The 17918-nt window shown below is 41.8% G+C and overlaps 1 protein-coding gene across 4 annotated transcripts in view; it reads right to left on the bottom strand.

Annotated features, from left to right (window-relative positions):
* PHLPP1 (PH domain and leucine rich repeat protein phosphatase 1) overlaps positions 1-17918 on the bottom strand; it is a 222743-nt gene that overhangs the window by 94327 nt on the left and 110498 nt on the right. For all 4 annotated transcript variants that reach the window (XM_070779151.1, XM_070779152.1, XM_070779150.1 and 1 more), the window contains exon 3: positions 13376-13501. In XM_070779151.1, coding sequence (XP_070635252.1) covers positions 13376-13501 — 126 coding nt within the window. The remainder of the gene's footprint in view (positions 1-13375; positions 13502-17918) is intronic.

Here is a 17918-nt window from a genome sequence, read left to right as displayed (position 1 = left end):
GGAGGACGGCGCAGGATGAAAGCCCAGCAAGCAAGGGGTCTGTGGAGCTCATGGCAGAACAGGGGCAGGGATGAAGAGCAGAAACCAGACATGTCCTGACGGCAGTGGGCGGCCAAGACGACCACGAGAACCGAACCGCGAGTGGCACCTCTGCCCTGTGCCAGGCCCTGCAATAAAGGAGATTTAAGGGCTTCCCCCTAGATCAGCCTGGGCAGGTAAGGCCACCATCACAGAGGTTTTGCACAACTCCCAAATCAAAGAACTGTCAGTACGTCTAACCAAAGGGGCTGTAACCTGCCTACATGGCGCCTATTAAATCTAAGATCCTCCTCAAGATAAGAAATAGAAGAAATGAGGAAGCCACCTCTATACACCTCGCTTGGAGAAGGAAATGGCAACCCACTCCAGTGTTCTTGCCTGGAGAATCCCAGGGACGGGGGAGCCTGGTGGGCTGCCGTCTGTGGGGTCGCACAGAGTCAGACACGACTGAGCGACTCAGCAGCAGCAGCACACACCTCACAGCAAGTAGCCTTTTATTGTGGTTGCTGTTCAGTCGCTTCAGTCGTCTCCAGCTCTTTGCAACCCCATGGACTGCAGCATAGCAGGCCTCCCTGTCCATCACCAGCTCCCGGAGCCCACCCAAACTCATGTCCGTTGCGTCGGTAATGCCATCCAACCATCTCATCCTCTGACGTCCCCTTCTCCTCTGCCTTCAATCTTTCCCAGCATCAGGGTCTTTTCAAATGAGTCAGCTCTTTGCATCAGGTGGCCAAAGTACTGGAGTTTCAGCTTCATCATCAGTCCTTCCAGTGAACACCCAGGGCTGATCTCCTTCAGAATGGACTGGTTGCATCTCCTTGCAGTCCAAGGGACTCTCAAGAGTCTTCTCCAACACCACAGTTCAAAAGCATCAATTCTTCAGTGCTAAACTTTCTTTATAGTCCAACTCTCACATCCATACACGACAACTGGAAAAACCATAGCCTTGACTAGACGGACCTTTGCTGGCAAAGTAATGTCTCTGCTTTTTAATATGTTGTCTAGGTTTGTCATAGCTTTCCTTCCAAGGAGCAAGCGTCTTTTAATTTCGTCTTCACAGTAACTCAGCACAATAAGGACTGATCTCCACTTCAAAGATGAAAGTTGAAGGGTCTGCCCAAGGTCGCATGGAGAAAGCCCAGCCACACAGAGTCTGAATGACAGCCTTAAGTTCAAGTGCCACCCAGAGGGAGGCTCCTGCAACTGCCACGGTCCAATCCTAACAGAGCCCTCAGCCCAGAGCAAGGCGGTTTGATGTCATTCCTCATAGACAGGAGTGAACCACATGTGAACAAAGTCAGGTTTCAGAAGATCAGGTCCAGTCACCATGGCTTGGGAAATCAGTGCTAGTTTGTATTAAAAATGACAAAAAATTTTGAGGCTAATAATTTAGACTCAGTAAATCAAATGGGATATTTTCCCCCATGAGCCTATACACGTTGGGAAATACATTAAAATGCACATGAATCCCAACCATAGCTTCCCAGTGGTAAAAGAATCCACCTGCCAATGCAGGAGATGCATGGGACATGGGTTTGATCCACGAGTCAGGAAGATCCTCTGCAGAAGGAATGGCAACCCACTTCAGCATTCTTGCCATGGACAGAAAATTCAATGGACAGAGGAGCCCGGCGGGTACAGTCCATGGGGCTGCAAAGAACTGGACACGACTGAGTGCACACACACAGCCCAGCCACTGGCTCAAGAAGTCTTCTTTTCCAGCTTGAGGGTTGGAACATATGAACACATATGAACAAAAAGCTCCCTGGGCCCTCGAATTATTTCCCCAAACAACACTGCAGACTAACCATAAAAAAATGGTAATGTGAACAACAAACTTTCCAGATTACCTACTAGGTTTCTATGCAACTCCACCATCCCACTCAGCTGGACCCTTTCCTTGATCGTCTCTCTGCCAGCTGTTAGGAACCTTGCATCAGTGATCTCTGAGTCTGCGTGCCTCTCTCCTAGCCTTAACCCATCCCTGCTCTGTGCTTCGGAAATTATCATCCTCCTTTTGCAAGAGGCCTGCACTCTACGTCACTCACATTTTTCTTACCATTCACTTAGTGGACAATTATCTTTCATAAGCAAGGGAAAGTTCAGAATGACAACCAGATGATTTTTTTCTCCCCACTATAGTGAAATACTATTTATCCTTATTATGTGCAAAGCAGACTCAAAACCAAACAAAATGATTCTGAAAGGCTTGGTTGAAGCAGCTGAAACAGCATAAATAATTCCGCTGTGCAAAGTAAAATATTGCTGTACACTGGCTTTATGAGTCATTAATTGCTCTGGCCTAGCCTTCGGTGGTTTGGGAAATTATGCCCTGGCTATAGGGAGAGTCTCTGGGGAGTTTACTAAATTTCTGTAAAAAATTCTTAACCTTAATTTACTTAGTTTTAATTCTTACCCCACTCCCCCCTTCCAAATGCTTTGGGAAGGCATAAACATGTAGGAGAATATAAATTTATAATAGTTTATTCATCTTTACTAGCTAAGTACTCTAACGACTTACTTTCAATTTCATCCTCATCAATAAAAGTTTTATAATACTTCATATCAAAGATTTTCTCATTTTAATAAACTTTAAACTGTCACTGCTCCAAAACATGAAATAATTTCTTTAAAAAAAAATTCTACAAACACACGAAATGCCTTGATTCCAGATCTTTTCTCAATGACCTCTCATTTCTTGAACCTGCATTCATTATCATTTCATAAAATCTGCTTAACAGCAGATGCAGAAAACCTTCCTATAAAATTAATTACAATATATACATTAATAATGTCCTCATAGGGGCATATCAAAATACCGATTTTGGATTTATTAAGTTCTACCTGAAGTTCTGATATTTTATTGTTTCTTTAGGCTTCCCTGGTGGTTCAGATGGTAAAGAGTCAGCCTGCAATGCAGGAAACCCAGGTTTGATCCTCGCATTGGGAATTATTTCTTTGCCTTAAATGAGTAAATGATATGAAACAGCTAAAAATCCAAGAAATAAAATACACAAATTTACACAGTATTCTAAACCACCAGATGTAATCAAATAAACGAAGACAAAGAGGATGTGGAGAGGCCGTCACAGCCAAGCACAAAGGCGAGCAGGAACTCTGAGTGGGCGCGAGTGTTCCCGAAGGGGGCTGTGAGTTTCAAGAGTAGGCTTCCTAAGACTGTAAGGGACCTGTTAACTGTAGTTAAGAGACCAAAGAATAAAACAGTACAGAGAGCTGCAGGCTGGAAAAGGAAAGGAGGAAGGAAGGAGAGAGAGAGAGAGAAAGAGAAGAGAAGCGTTAGACAGATGACTGACTGACAGGTAAGCACACAAACGAAAGTCACTGTTAAAGGACCAGGGTTTAACAATAAAGCTGGGCTTTCCTGGGGGCTCGGCACTAAAGAGCCCGCCTGCAATGCAGGAGACGCCGGAGACACGGGTTCGGTCCCTGAGTGGGAAAGAGCCTCTGGAGGAAAAAATGGCAACCACTCCAGTATTCTTGCCTGGAGAACCCCGACAGAGGAGCCTGGCGGATTACAGTCCACAGCGTCACAAAGAGTTGGACAAGAGTGAAGTGACTAAGCACGCATACCAATAAGGAGAAACAGTTCTGAGAAATTTAGACCTAGAGCTCCTGCTGGGCGTCCCGACCTCTCTGCCAGGTGAGTGAAGGGGAGGGGGGCCCCGTCAGCATGTTTACCACCTGCCTCTAGGAAACAGCCCCTGGACTGATCATCTTCAAAACACAGGCTCCTTGAGGGCACAGATACCTAACAAGCATAATTCAAAAAGGCACGTGCAATGGTGCAGAGGAGCAGAGGGCACAGACCCGGAGCCCCCGGTTGTCCAGCGCTGACGGTCCCCTCTCGGGACAAGATGGACAGGTCCTCACAGGCCCCCGTGCAGACTGCCACTACACCCCCAGGAGCAGGCAGAGCTGTGGGACGTGTCCCAGGAGCTCATGGGACGGTGGAAACCAGACACGCAGGCCTGGAGCCTTGTCCTCTTGGAGCCGCACGCACGGTGAGAGGCTCGGAGAAGGTCCCCAAGGCCTCCAGCATTGCTCATCGGGTCTCCAGGCTAAGAGTGGCTGCCTTTCCATACACAGAAATCCCATTGTGTTTCTCGGTAAGAACAGAAAAACAGGACTCGGCTTGGGTGGAGATCAAATCTGAACTCAGAGTTCCTTCCTCATTTCCTTATTGGCAGAATACATGTAAACAAGCTCCTTAGAGTGGGACCACTGGAGAGCCTGTGAGCGCTTCCCCAAGGGGGCCACTCCTCCACAAAGGACGGGGAAGATCGCTAACCACAAAAATCTTACATTCGAACTTTCTATTATAAGAAATAACAAATTCACATTAAACAGAAATATTTCTAAATAGTCTAGAAGCAAGCTACTTGGTTTTCTATTTAAAATACAAATTATACAAACACCTCAATGTTTAAGTTCCAGTCCAACATACAAGGTCTGGTATGTTTAACCTGGAGAGTTCACTGGTATTTTTTCAATTATTCTAGTATTCCTTACTTTATAAAATAAATCAGACCAGTGGGTAGAAGAATTTAACTCTTCAGAATAGTTGCAGATAATCCAATACTCTGGGTTACAAACACTGGCGTCTTCCAAGGTAAGTAAATATATCATGGAAATTAAACCCTTAAGACTCCATGTATTTATTTGGGGGGGCGGGGCTTCCCAGGGGGCGCTACTGGTAAAGAACCTGCCTGCCAACGCAGGAGACATGAGATGCAGGTTCGATCCCTGGGACAGGAAGATCCCCAGGAGGAGGGCATGGCAACCCACTCCAGTGTTCTAGCCTGGAGAATCCCATGGACAGAGGAGCCTGGTAGGCTACAGTCACAGAGAGTCAGACACAACTGAAGTGCCTCGGTTCACATGGACACACACCATGTATTTTTACACTGGTCTAACACTCAGATGAAAGTAACTGAACTTCAAGATATAATACGACCAGATGCAGAGATGTGGTTAACCATGTATGATAAGCTCCTGATGCAGCCAGACTTCACCGGTTTTGGAAGAGGTAGACAACAGCAGTGCCCTCAACATCAAAACCGACTTAAGCTGCCTTGAGTGACTCAGAAGGCATCTCAGACTTCCTAAGTCCCTCCTGGTCATCCTTTAGGAAGGTCAGTGATCCGTGCAGTGACGGTGCTCAGGTGCCCTCAGCAGCATTACAGACTGCCTATAAACCACCTTCTGCTCTACTGCTGAACGGCCTGGAGGCTACCGACAACTGTGCACACGAAGCCCTGAACCTTCCCTTTGATGTTTTCAGTAAATAAATCTCAGTTGCTATTTGAAGTTTGGTTTGTTTCGTCCCTTCAGGTGGCTGTAAAACACTGAAGTAAAATAAAAGGAAAGGAGCAAGGCAGCAGAACTCCCTGCATAAAGCGATGCTGGGCTCCTCACACCCCATTCCCTCACGTGAGACGGCGATGACGACATCTCCTCAAGGGCTCCTTCCTTTGGCTCTGAAGCCCGGCCCTGTACAGTGTCGTGAGCACCTGCCTTACAGGGACACTGTGGCGCGTCCAGAACGGGCCTTGGCACCCAGGAAGAGCACCAGAATGCTAGTTACCACCATTTGCTGTCACTGTTACATCAGCTCACTTGGCTAAATGACCTTATTATTAACAAAACATACCTATTAACAATTTGGGGTTGGAGAGGAACAAAGAGTCTTTTGATTCTGCTGCTGACCTCATGAATGAATAACTCACTCACTCATTTTGGAATAACGTCTAAAGAATGGTCAACAGTGGACGCATCCTCTGTGCTCCAGACGGTATGGCAAATCTATCAAGAAACTGCAGAGTACCCAAAGGAAAACGGAGAGAAGGAATCTGGGCGCCAAGTGATGAGGGCATTGCTGCAATTATCAGAGGTGTTTCTCCGAGAAGTAGATTGCCAAGGCATGGGGGAAGGCGTAGAAACTTAAATAGTTAAGAGGTCATCAAACAGGAGAGGGACTGCAATGATCACCTTGGGTTAAGCCAGAGCAGTGAGCCAAGGGTACAGGGATGAAGACCTCAGCTCACTTCTAAGGAAGAACTGTCTTGTGAGACACCGTAGGTCTCTGAAAGGCAGTAGCCCTTTTTATTTAGGAGAGAAGTCAGTCTGCAAGTCCACAAGGTCCTTCTCAAATCTTAAATGCTAAGTCACTCAACTAAGAGACACCTGATGATGACTAGAACTTAAGGTTAAAGAACACTTAAAAAAAATAAAGTGGCAAGAGACCGTCTTCTCTCTCAGTCCATCTCCTGGCCTCACCGTGAGGCACGCAGGGTCTTATTTCCTGATGGGAACCCAGGCCCTGCAGTGGGAGCCAGTGGTCTTAACCACTGGGCCGCCAGGGAAGGCCCAAGACCACTCTGAAAGAAAACGCCAAATAACTGTTAAGCCAATTATTACAGAAAACTACAAGGAACATTATGTTTTTGGCAACTACTTCCCAATCTTAAAATCACATACTGTTACTTTAAAACATGGCTGTAAGTTCCTTTCTTGAAACCTAGAATGTATTTTATTAAAGATTAACAACAACATACAGATGAAACACACATGTGCAATACATTTCTTCCATCTGCTGAAGTCTGGATGCTACAAGTGGAACCTGGAAGGATGCCTGGCACAAGCTAGGGTGGGGCAAGTGCCCTCTCATCCCCCCTCACTGCCCTCGCCCGCCGGCCCTCAACAGAGGTGCGGAGTGCCCCGTGGAGGCACGGCCGGGGGCTGGGAGGAGGGAGACGAGACGCTGGGTGAGCCTCACACGGAAGCACTCGAGGAGCACTGCTTCCCAAGACGGGGTTCGGTCAGGATACGGTAAGGAAACAAGCTACCTTTTCCATCAGCACAAAAGCGGACTGAAAAAGTGTGAAGAAAAGAGAGTTAAGTAATTTTAAATGGAAATGACTTAGGATGAAGGAAAAATCCCTTCTTTAGAGATATATTAACTAGGATTTCAGAACCAATAGTTACCACGGTGCGGGCCGGGGGGGGGGGGGTGGGGGGGGCGGGGGAAGATTAGCGATGTGGAAACAAGATGAAGTGCCATTATAACTGCAAAGAGATCATTTTATTTTCACTAACCTGATTATTACAAAAACAAAATTTAACGTAATACAAAATACTTTATCATTAGTTTAAATCAGTTTAAATTTAAAGAAGAATTTCTAAGCTCCCTAATTTCATAAACTGCTATTTATCTCTATAACAAGGAAACACTCCACAGGATGAATTTTTGTGGAACAAATCCATTACCATGTTGGAAAGTTCAGTTAAACTAGTGGGTAACGTAGTTGAGTTTTCCCAGGAAAATAGAATGAACACGCACGAAAGCACCCAGACCTGCAGCACTTCCTCCTGTGCCCTTCCCTGCTCCCCGCCACGCCACGCAGACGTGCTGACGTCACACGGTGCGCAGCTGCGCCTGCAGACGTGCTAACGTCACACTGATGTCACACAGTGCACAGCTGCGCTTGCCGACGTCTCCTCTCCCTGAAACGCGCTTCTGCCCTGCCTCCCGGTGAAGATCCCTCCTCAGGACTCTGCCTGCTCATCACCTCCTCAATGCTTCCTATCCCTAAACACTTCATATAATGCATTTCCAAATTTTTCTCATACCTTCACTACAGAATTGATACAAAAGCAATATTCTAGGTATAGGGGTGACCATAAACTAAAATCCATGTCACTCAGACCCTCCCATTCTACTTCAGATTCTACCAGAGACATAGACTGCCAGGATCAAACGACTGTGATCCTTTATCTAAACAATGGGTACAAAATGTGAAGGAGTTTCCCATGGCGTCTTAGCAGAATAGGGTTGAGAGTACAACTTCTTACCCTTATACCCACAATGTAACCAACTACAGCACAGCCTGAAAAGACAAGCAACCAGCGAAGCTGACAAAACGCAGCACACGCCCTAAATTACACTTCATGTTAGGAGGTAAAACATGTGTACAAGATGCTAAGTGACCTTAAAGGGTCCTTGCAACTACATCAAATGACACAGATCTATATGCTGGAAATAATCCTATTACACAGGAAATCCCTGACTCTGGTTAGTGATGTACTCTTTGAGTAAAATCTGGACAATAAAACACTTTTTAAGTACATGAAGGCAAAAGTTCGACTGTGATTGACCATGTATTTTATTCTTATATAAAGGGTGATGTTTACTCATCATTTCATGTGATCTTTAATTTCGCACGAGATGGGACTCTGACTGGCTTATGCTATGCATATTGAGGGTGAACCAAAATATCACAGCAACTTCAACATGGTCCCTTTTTTTTTTTTTCCATTAAAAAGAGAAAACACCGAAAATTAAAATACTATGACTGATACTAAAAGAAAGAGAGATGAGCAGTGTGACGGCCACAGGCACCACGTTAACCGCCGATCAACAAGGAGAGAGACCTGTGGACCAGCCATGTGGCCTTACGACCTGTGAACTCACGTCGTGGGGCCACACACATGCATACCACTGGCCACAGGCCGACCTCTGTGGAAGCTGAGTCATAGGTATGTGGGCAATTATTTCTACTTCTGAATATTTAACATTTCCTGTAATGAAAAGTTAAAACCACTTTCATGTATACTTCAATTAATTTAATTAAATTACTTAAATACTTATTGCATGGGGTTGGGGGAATACAACAAAAATAAGCCAAAAACCCAAGATTCGTGCACAACACTAAATCAGTGATCTGAATCCCCTTAATCTTCCTTGAAATCAAGAAACAAACTTCCCAGTGGGACAGCACAGCGCTACAGAAGTGACTAGGACTTTAAAGTAAGTCTGTCTCCAGGCAACAGAGTCACGTGTAGACTCACTCTGAAAAGAATCCACAGGATCAGTCAACATGTCTGAAACAAATCCATGCAGCAAAGCAGGCCACAAAAGTGGACAGTCAGGCTACCTGGTCATGTATCTGACCAGAGAGCCTCTGAAACTCCCTTCCTCAGCTACCCCCTCACCCCCACATCACTGCCCCCCAACCACTCTGAAACCGCGCTGCACGTGTTCTTGGTAAATGTCACACTGCACTTGAAAATATATGGGTTATTTTCAAGTATCTTTTGATATTTGATTTCTAAACTAATGGCATCCAGTCCCATCATTCCATGGCAAATAGATGGGGAAACAGTGACAGACTTTATTTTTTTGGGCTCCAGAATCACTGCAGATGGTGACTGCAGCCATGAAATTAAAAGACGCTTACTCCTTGGAAGGAAAGTTATGACCAACCTAGACAGCATATGAAAAAGCAGAGACATTACTTTGCTAACAAAGATCCATCTAGTCAAGGCTATGGTTTTTCCAGTAGTCATGTATGGATGTGAGAGTTGGACTATAAAGAAAGCTGAGCACCAAAGAATTGATGCTTCTGAACTGTGGTGTTGGAGAAGACTCTTGAGAGTCCCTTGGACTACAAGGAGATCCAACCAGTCCATCCTTTATCAGTCCTGGGTGTTCATTGGAAGGACTGATGTTGAAGCTGAAACTCCAATACCTTGGCCACCTGATGCGAAGAGCTGACTGATTTGAAAAGACTCTGATGCTGGGAAAGATTGAGGGCAGGAGAAGGGGACGACAGAGGATGAGATGGTTGAATGGCATCATTGACTCGAAAGACATGAATTTGAGTAAACTCTGGGAGTTGGTGATGGACAGGGAGGCCTGGTGTGCTACGGTTCATGGGGTCGCAAAGAGTTGGACACGACTGAGCAACTGAAATGAACTGAACCTAATTCCGCGGTGGTAAGTGAACAGAGTGTATGATTTCAATACCTTTAGGCCAAGAAATTATTGCACCTTGTTTTATGTCCCTGGATATGTTCCAGTGTCTCCTGGTTTACAGTCTACAGGAACTTGAATAGAATTTGTATCCTGCTGTTGTGTGAAAACTGCATCAACCTTAATTATGTTGAACTGATTCATAGTGCTCATAAGGTCTACTATATCCTTTCTACTTGTTTATCCATTCTATTAATTTTTGAGAGTTTGATACTGAAACTCCAACTAAAAATCTTTAGTTACCTACCTAAAAAAATTGTAATATATAGTGGAACTATGTAACTTTGTTCTGTATTTTCCAAGTCTCCTGTAAATGCATTATCATACTTTCATAATTAAAACAATTTTTTAAAAATATTAAAAAAAACACTGGACATGTATCCATGTTGGGGAAAGAGTCCTTTTTACACTGCATACAATAGGATGTTTGCTGACTTTTTAAAGCATGCCTGCATTAATATTTCAGGGATGCCTTTACAATCAATATTGTATTAAATAATCCTCCCCAAGGAGCTATTTCCTGCATAGCATCTACCGCTAACATCTGATCCAAATTAAAAACTCTAAAGGGACAGCCTTGGGTGTTGTTCTGGCTGCTGCTGCTGCTAAGTCGCTTCAGTCGTGTCCGACTCTGTGCGACCCCATAGACAGCAGCCCATTAGGCTCCTCTGTTCCTGGGATTCTCCAGGCAAGAATCCTGGAGTGGGTTGCCATTTCCTTCTCCAATGTATGAAAGTAAAAAGTGAAAGTGAAGTCACTCAGTCTTGTCCGACTCTTAGCAACCCCATGGACTGCAGCCTACCAGGCTCCTCTGTCCATGGATTTTCCAGGCAAGAGTACTGGAGTGGGGTGCCATTGCCTTCTCCGTTGTTCTGGCAAGCAACACTAAGTCCTAAGATGAAGTTTAAAAATTAATACATATATAAGAGCCTGTCTTGGTAGAAGTCAGCTAATTAATAACCTTTTATAAATGTTCACAGAATCAAATAAAAAATTAGAACAAAGATTAACATTGTTCTTGTACCAAAGATCCAGAAGCATCAACTGAAAATAGTTTTCATTTTAAATTAATGACCTAATTCATTTTAAATAAAAAATCACTGAAATTCACTTTTCTGTATCCTTCCAACCTGATGGGTGAGGATGGTCATTAAGAATAAGAAACTCAGATATTTCTTTCTGGTGTTGGTTTGTCTCTCTTTCAGATACTTATTATTAAAATGAGTCCTCATTTAAGCATCAGGATATGGATAATCCTTTCTGGGAATGTTTTGTTTCTCAGTAAGAAGAAAAGAAAAAGAAACTGTTTCCATAGTAACTTCTAGTGCGACTAAACTGTGTAAATTCCTAAGAGCTACATGTGAGGAAAAACAGACAATGGGAAGGGGAAGCCAGAAGCAGAGGTGCCCTGTGACCGTCAGCCCGTGCCACTCCAGGTGCCCAGACACACGCTACCCCAAAGAGCCGAGTTCTCACTCTCTTCCCAGCAGTCCCAACCCATGCTCCCAGGAAGCTGGGTCAAAGGAAAAGACACTATCATAGGACTGTCCTCAACACACAAAGTTTAAAGAGTGTGGCCACATTTCATATGGGCTTCATACCAACCAGGGAGTTCTCACTCTTATGCCTTCCATAATACCTAACCTCTTTAACCAGCTCCTTACAACTCATTTCCCTTTTAATACACTAACTATAATAACTTCTAAAAGTTTTGAAATGTGTATCTGGTTTTTAAGGTTGGAGAAAAGGAAGACACTGTATCTATCTAAAATCTGCATTTATTAAAATATTTGCCCTCTGTCCCCCTACCTTGACTTTTCAGAAAGAAATCTTTCTCCCTGATGTCTGCCATTCTTAATTACTTCACTCCAAAAGGCTGCTGTCAGAGCCCAGGGCAGACAAAGGAGACATGACAATCAAATGCACTATAGTGCCCTAGAGTCAGTCTCAGAACAGAAAGTGACATTAATGGAGAAACTGGTAGAATATAAATAAATTCAGAGTAATGTACCAGCGTCAGTACATTACTTAGTTTTGACATACAGATCACGGTAATATTAGATGTTTGGGAAACTGAAGGAGGACTATATGGAGACCATACTGCTTTTGCAACTTTTCTGTAAACAGAAGATTATTCCAACACAAATAGTTAAAAACAAAATCAACATTTCCATGCAGAAAGAAATTTAAATAGCACCTTGACCAGTTTGGCATTTTATTCTGAATAGAGTGCGGGCCATCGACTTACTGCTTTGAACCCATACAACCACTTAATGTTAAAAGCACAGTATTATATAGTATTTGTCTCCTCACATTAGCAACCACAAGAGTAATTTCAAAACAATGAGACGGATATACTGGTTGCCTCTTACATCACATTAATTCTACAAGCATATCTGAAGAAGTGTCATCCTTCCCATTTTCTCCAGTAGGGGAAGTGTCTTGTGCATTTGAAAGCTTCAGCTGCCTACGAGATTGGGAGAATCTTCTCAGTTCTATCAAACTAAACTCTGTCCACACCTTCTCTAAAAGGAAAAACTAACGTTCCTAAGAAAACCATTATCACCAGAGAATGCAGTTTTTCCCTGGTAATTCAAGTGCAACCAGTATTTCTGAATGATTTTCTAAACAATATTATCTTTTCTCTTAACTGCTTTACAAAGTTATTCCTTTCAAAGTTACTCATTCACTTGACAAATAATTACATCATGCAGCAGTCTGAATCATACCAAACTTGAATGACAAACTGGATTATAAATTCCAAAATATGAAAGCAAATTCCATTTTAATGCTTCTGCACCCTAGGGAGGTTTCATCATTTCATAAACACCCAAAACCAAGGCACACAGTATTGCCACGCATCCCACTATACAAACTTCTACAAAGGGGACGCAGAAAATATCCTTACACACAGCACCCGAAATACAACCATTTCTTTACTTTATCATGGGCTCCTGTACACACACACACACACACACACACACACAGAAGTATTTTGTTTCATAAGTCAAGGTAATCTTATTTAAACAGAGGACTCTGAAGTGGTAAAAATAATTAAGACAAAAAAAGAATTAAGTCATTCAAAAGACGTAAGTTGAAAAGGTGAAAGGGAGATAGTACAAGATTAGACTGCTTATAAGAAGAGATGGTCAGAGGAAAAGGGGAAATTTGTGACAATTTCTGGGTATTCTGTGGTTTTCTAGTTGTCCTACCCTGGGCCAGTCCCTTAAATTTCTTAACCTCATGTTCCTTCTCTATACCACTAAGATAATAATGACAGTCTACGTACTGAATTCTTTTTTAAGTATAAACAAAAATAGCAAATGAACACACAAGTTTTAAAAAGCTACTTTTTGCTAAAGTGAGCTTTAAAAAAGACTAAACACTGCTAACTACTGGCAGTAGTTGGAGGAAAAAGAAAAAAAAAAAAGAATGTATAACTATATTTTGTAAAGCAGAAGCAACTCTTGAGCCAGCCAGAAGCTGAACAAAATTCCTGCTTACCTTGGAGACTTGTCGAAGCCACCTTAAATACTCTGTGAATGTATCAAAACATATGTAGTACGTCTGGCTTTGAGGTCCAGAAGAACTAAATGCTAAACAGTGCTGGTGCTTTTTCACTTCTTCTACCTGTAAAAACAAACAGTGAGAAAAGCGCATCAGAAAGCAGGACATGTGCGTAGCTCATCACCTCCTCCCTGAACCAGCGAGACACAGGGCTTTGCATTCACCCCTCTGGGCGCCCCTCACTGCTTCAAGCATGCTTCAAGCATGTAAGTTCTCAAGTCTGACCAGCCAATTTGAATCACAAGGAAACCAAAAAGGGGGTTTTACCTTCATTAGATTTCCCCTCAAAAGTGAAATTCTCATTTTCCTGTTTCAGACTGGAACAGCTTATCCTTCTCTACTCGCAAGGTTCTTACTTCCTCTTAGGAGGACCTACAGTTAAGATTTTACTGAAGAATTTTTACTGCAGGTGGATTTTCACTTAGGGGACTTTTGTATTGCTCTGAATTACATGCCTTTTTAAAAAGAGGTTTTCAAGCATGTTAAGTTTTTTTTTTTCTTTTAGTTTATTGTGAAATTGAGATTAACCTGAAATAAAAGCCTACCATGAGAAATTTCAAGTCCCAATAATGCAGTGATATAGTCGAATCAAATTTCTACTCCCAGTAAATTCTTCATAAGGAGAAAAAGTCCAAATAATAAAGTAACATGATATTACACAAACACCTATGTTTTACTTAAAGAATGAATGTTTTCCTATCTCTTGTTTACAAAAATGATCACAAATCAAGTCACAAAGAAAATGCAAAACCATTTGAAAAGATCAATATCACACAGACTATGTTCCGGGACCAAAATAAAGTCAAATTAAAAATCAGTAATAAGTAAATTAAAAATCAATATTTAGAAAATTAATATACTTCTAAACAATTAACAGGTTAAAAAAAAAGAAACTGGAGTCAAAATTTAAAAATTCTCAGAATTACACCATTAAAAATATTACATATTGAAATTTATGGACTGTAATAAAAAGCAGGTACACAGAGAAAATTTTATTTTAAATACTCATATTAGAAAAGAAGGCAGAAAATTAATTTAATTGGCCATGCATCTAGTAAACTTAGGGAAAAAAGTGAACTCAAGCAGAAGGAAGGTGATAATAAAAAGCAGAAGTTAATAAAATAAAAATCAAATGCACAATAGAGAATATTAACAAAGCAAAACAGTAATTCTTTGAAAAGGCTAACAAAATTGAATATCAATTGATATTGATCAATGATATCAATTGAAGAAATATATATTAATAATGAAAAGGAAGACAATATATTAAGCAGGGATTAAAGAGAGATTATTATAAATAATTTTGTGGCAAGTTTTTTGAAAAACATATTTTGTTAACGCTAAGTCACTTCAGTCATGCCTGCTTTGTGACACTACGGTGGCCTGCCAGGCTCCTCTGCCCACGGGACGCCCTGGAATCGAGCCCACGTCTCTGAGGCTCTTTACCACTAGTGCCACTTGGGAAGGCCAACACCAAGTCAAGAAGACAATCAGACAGAGGTCGTTTTATTACCATCAAAATAAATTAGGACTTTTTTAATTATCAAGAAAAGATCAGGACCATGTGGTTTTGTAGGTGAGTTTTATAAAAAATCCAAGAAATAGACCATTGCAAACTAATCCACCAAACGAGAAAAGAAACAGACCCCAAACTACTGTATGAGGCCAGTATAACCCAGAACAGATCAGACCAGTAACAGAAAGGAAAATTAAAGGTCAACCTTAGTCATGAATACTTACCTTGAACAAAATGTTGCATCAGAATTCAGCAATATGGAAAAAAATATATCAAGAACAAATGTTGGATTTACCTCAGGAAAGATGGTTTAATGTTATTGGAACTATAAAATCATTAATCACGTTAACAGATTAAAAAAAGAAAGTCATATGGTCGCCCCCACAGTTGCAGAAAAAGCTTCTGGTAACATTCTCCTCCCATTCATCATTCATGATAAAAACCCTTTATCAAACTAAGAACACAGATAACTCACTTAAGCCAACAAAGGGTATTTATCTAAGGCACACTTCAGTGTTAATGATGTGATATCACTCTCTTACTTTTTCTGCTCAATACTGTACTAGAGTGCTGGCCATTACAAAAAGACGAAGAAATGTACTGAGGAAGAAAGAAAACTGCCATTATCTGAATATGAAATGATTAGCTACACAGCAAACATGAAAAAATCCACAGACTTTAGAAAAAAATAAGAAAATTTAGTAAGGTGACTGGATATAAGATTAATACTCAAAAATCAACCACATTTCTATACATCAAAAAGAAAATATAATTTTTTAAAAATGCTATTTAAACTAATCTGCATTGACAGAAATCAGTTTGTTTTTTGAGAATGGGTAGGAGTGAGCAGACGGAGAAGGTAATGGCACCCTACCCCAGTATCCACGCCTGGAAAATCCCATGGACGGAGGAGCCTGGTGGGCTGCAGTCCATGAGGTCGCTAAGAGTCGGACGCGACTGAGCGACTTCCCTTTCACTTTTCACTTTCATGCACTGGAGAAGGAAATGGAAACCCACTCCAGTGTTCTCGCCTGGAGAATCCCAGGGACGGGGGAGCCTGGTGGGCTGCCGTCTATGGGGTCGCACAGAGTCGGACACGACTGAAGCGACTGAGCAGCAGCAGCAGGAGTGAGCAGAAAAGCAGGACAGAAGGGTACAAAGGAGCACGTTGTTGTTATCAGAATGAACAGTGTGTGTATCAGTCACACCTTAATAAAGTCTGGTGACGATGGAGAGAAACAGGAACACTTGTATACCAATGTGAGTATGAAATGGCGCAACAACCTTGGAAGCAACTGGATATCACCTTGTAAGAGTAAACGTGCACAGTGCCCTAGAGCCCAGCAACTGCGTTCTTAAGAGCAGTATTTCTCGGGTAGGCATCACAGAGATTTAGGTTGAATAGTTCTTGTGTACACTGTCTAATATTTCTGCATGACATCTTACTCTGAGTCCCTGCACTTTAGATGCCAATAGTGTCCCCTTGCAGCAAGAGATACTGGTATTGACCGAGCACACCATCTGCTTTTCCCAGAGTCTTTGCCGTTCAGGTGGACTCATGTGACTAGTCTGGTCAGTGAGCCAGGGGCAGAAGCTCCATGTGTCGCTTCTCCAACAAGAGCCAGCGAATGACTCTACAGGTGCCTCTTCCCCTGCCTTAGCAGCGAAGGAAGCCACGTTGTAAGAGACAGGGCCTCCATCAGGCTGAGTCCCTACACAATCATTTGAAAAAAGAAATCTCCACCAGCTCACACTGGACAAATGTGAGCGAGAAATAACTGTTGGGCATTGAGATCTGGGCGTTTTGTTACCGCAGCATAACTAAGCTTATGTCAACTGACTATCCATTCATTTGACAATCAAAACGCTTGTACATATTACCAAATGTCCCTTCAGGCACAGCAACAAGAGTTAAGAACTGCTGCTCTAGAAAAACTACTTGTATACCAGGAGGTATATCAAAATAAGACCATCTCAGGAGAATTTTGCATAACAAACTAGAAGCAGCACAAATGTCCATCAACAAGAAAATAACTTGAGAAATTCTGGAAACCTGGAACACTTACAGAGTGTAACCTTATAGAGAAATGACCAGGATCTACAGCAAGCAACATGGACTCTTACTATGAGACACGACACTGAGCGAAAAACTCAATCACAGGAAACTGCAAACAGGGTGACCCCAGTTTTATAAGCTCAAAGCAAAGTCACGTGATAGAATTTATTTCAAAAAAGTAGGAGAATAATGAATACCTATCCTAGGACAGTGGGTTTCTCTAGGTCAGGAGGAGGTAATGTGACAGGTAAAAAGAGAACTCCGGCAGAAACACTAGTATTGATACTGCTGTGATTTCTAAACTGAGTAATAAGTTACAGTTACTCAACTTATTATGCTTTGTGACTTGACAAATACTACCTCAAGGATTAGTTTAAATAAGTTATCTAAATTTTATGTTAAATTTTAAAGGAGAAATTAAATACAATAATTGCACAGTGAACAAAAATTTATTTATTAAATGTTTTTCAACAATGAAGTTTTAATAAAGCTTTATTTAACTTCATATTTGAATTCTACATTTGAAAATGTAAACTAATGATCATGCTCAAGTATTGTATCAAGTTTCACTATTACAGCAATCACAGCTGGGTTATGACCCATGTATCTCACACCCCATTTCTAGCTCCTATATAAATTAAACAAAACAAAACAAAAATTCCTTCCATTCTCAGTTTTTTAACAACAGAACAGAATGAGAAAAGGAACACAGATTAAAGAAAACTCAAACCACAAAGAGTGAATTATTTTTTCCTAACTTGGTAACAGGTTTTAAAAGACTCAATTTTTCAACATACTCCATTATTTTAAAGGCGTAGCACAAAACAGGTTTTACAAGGTTTGTGTGTGAGAAACAGAAGCTATTAACTTTCAATTCACTCAATGGTAGAATAACAGGCATCCAATAA

The sequence above is a fragment of the Bos indicus genome, chromosome 24, assembly GCF_029378745.1.
Source record: "Bos indicus isolate NIAB-ARS_2022 breed Sahiwal x Tharparkar chromosome 24, NIAB-ARS_B.indTharparkar_mat_pri_1.0, whole genome shotgun sequence".
Taxonomy (NCBI): Eukaryota; Metazoa; Chordata; class Mammalia; order Artiodactyla; family Bovidae; genus Bos; species Bos indicus.
The sequence above is the reverse complement of the archived record's forward strand: the minus strand, read 5'-3'. Positions and strand labels throughout refer to the sequence as shown.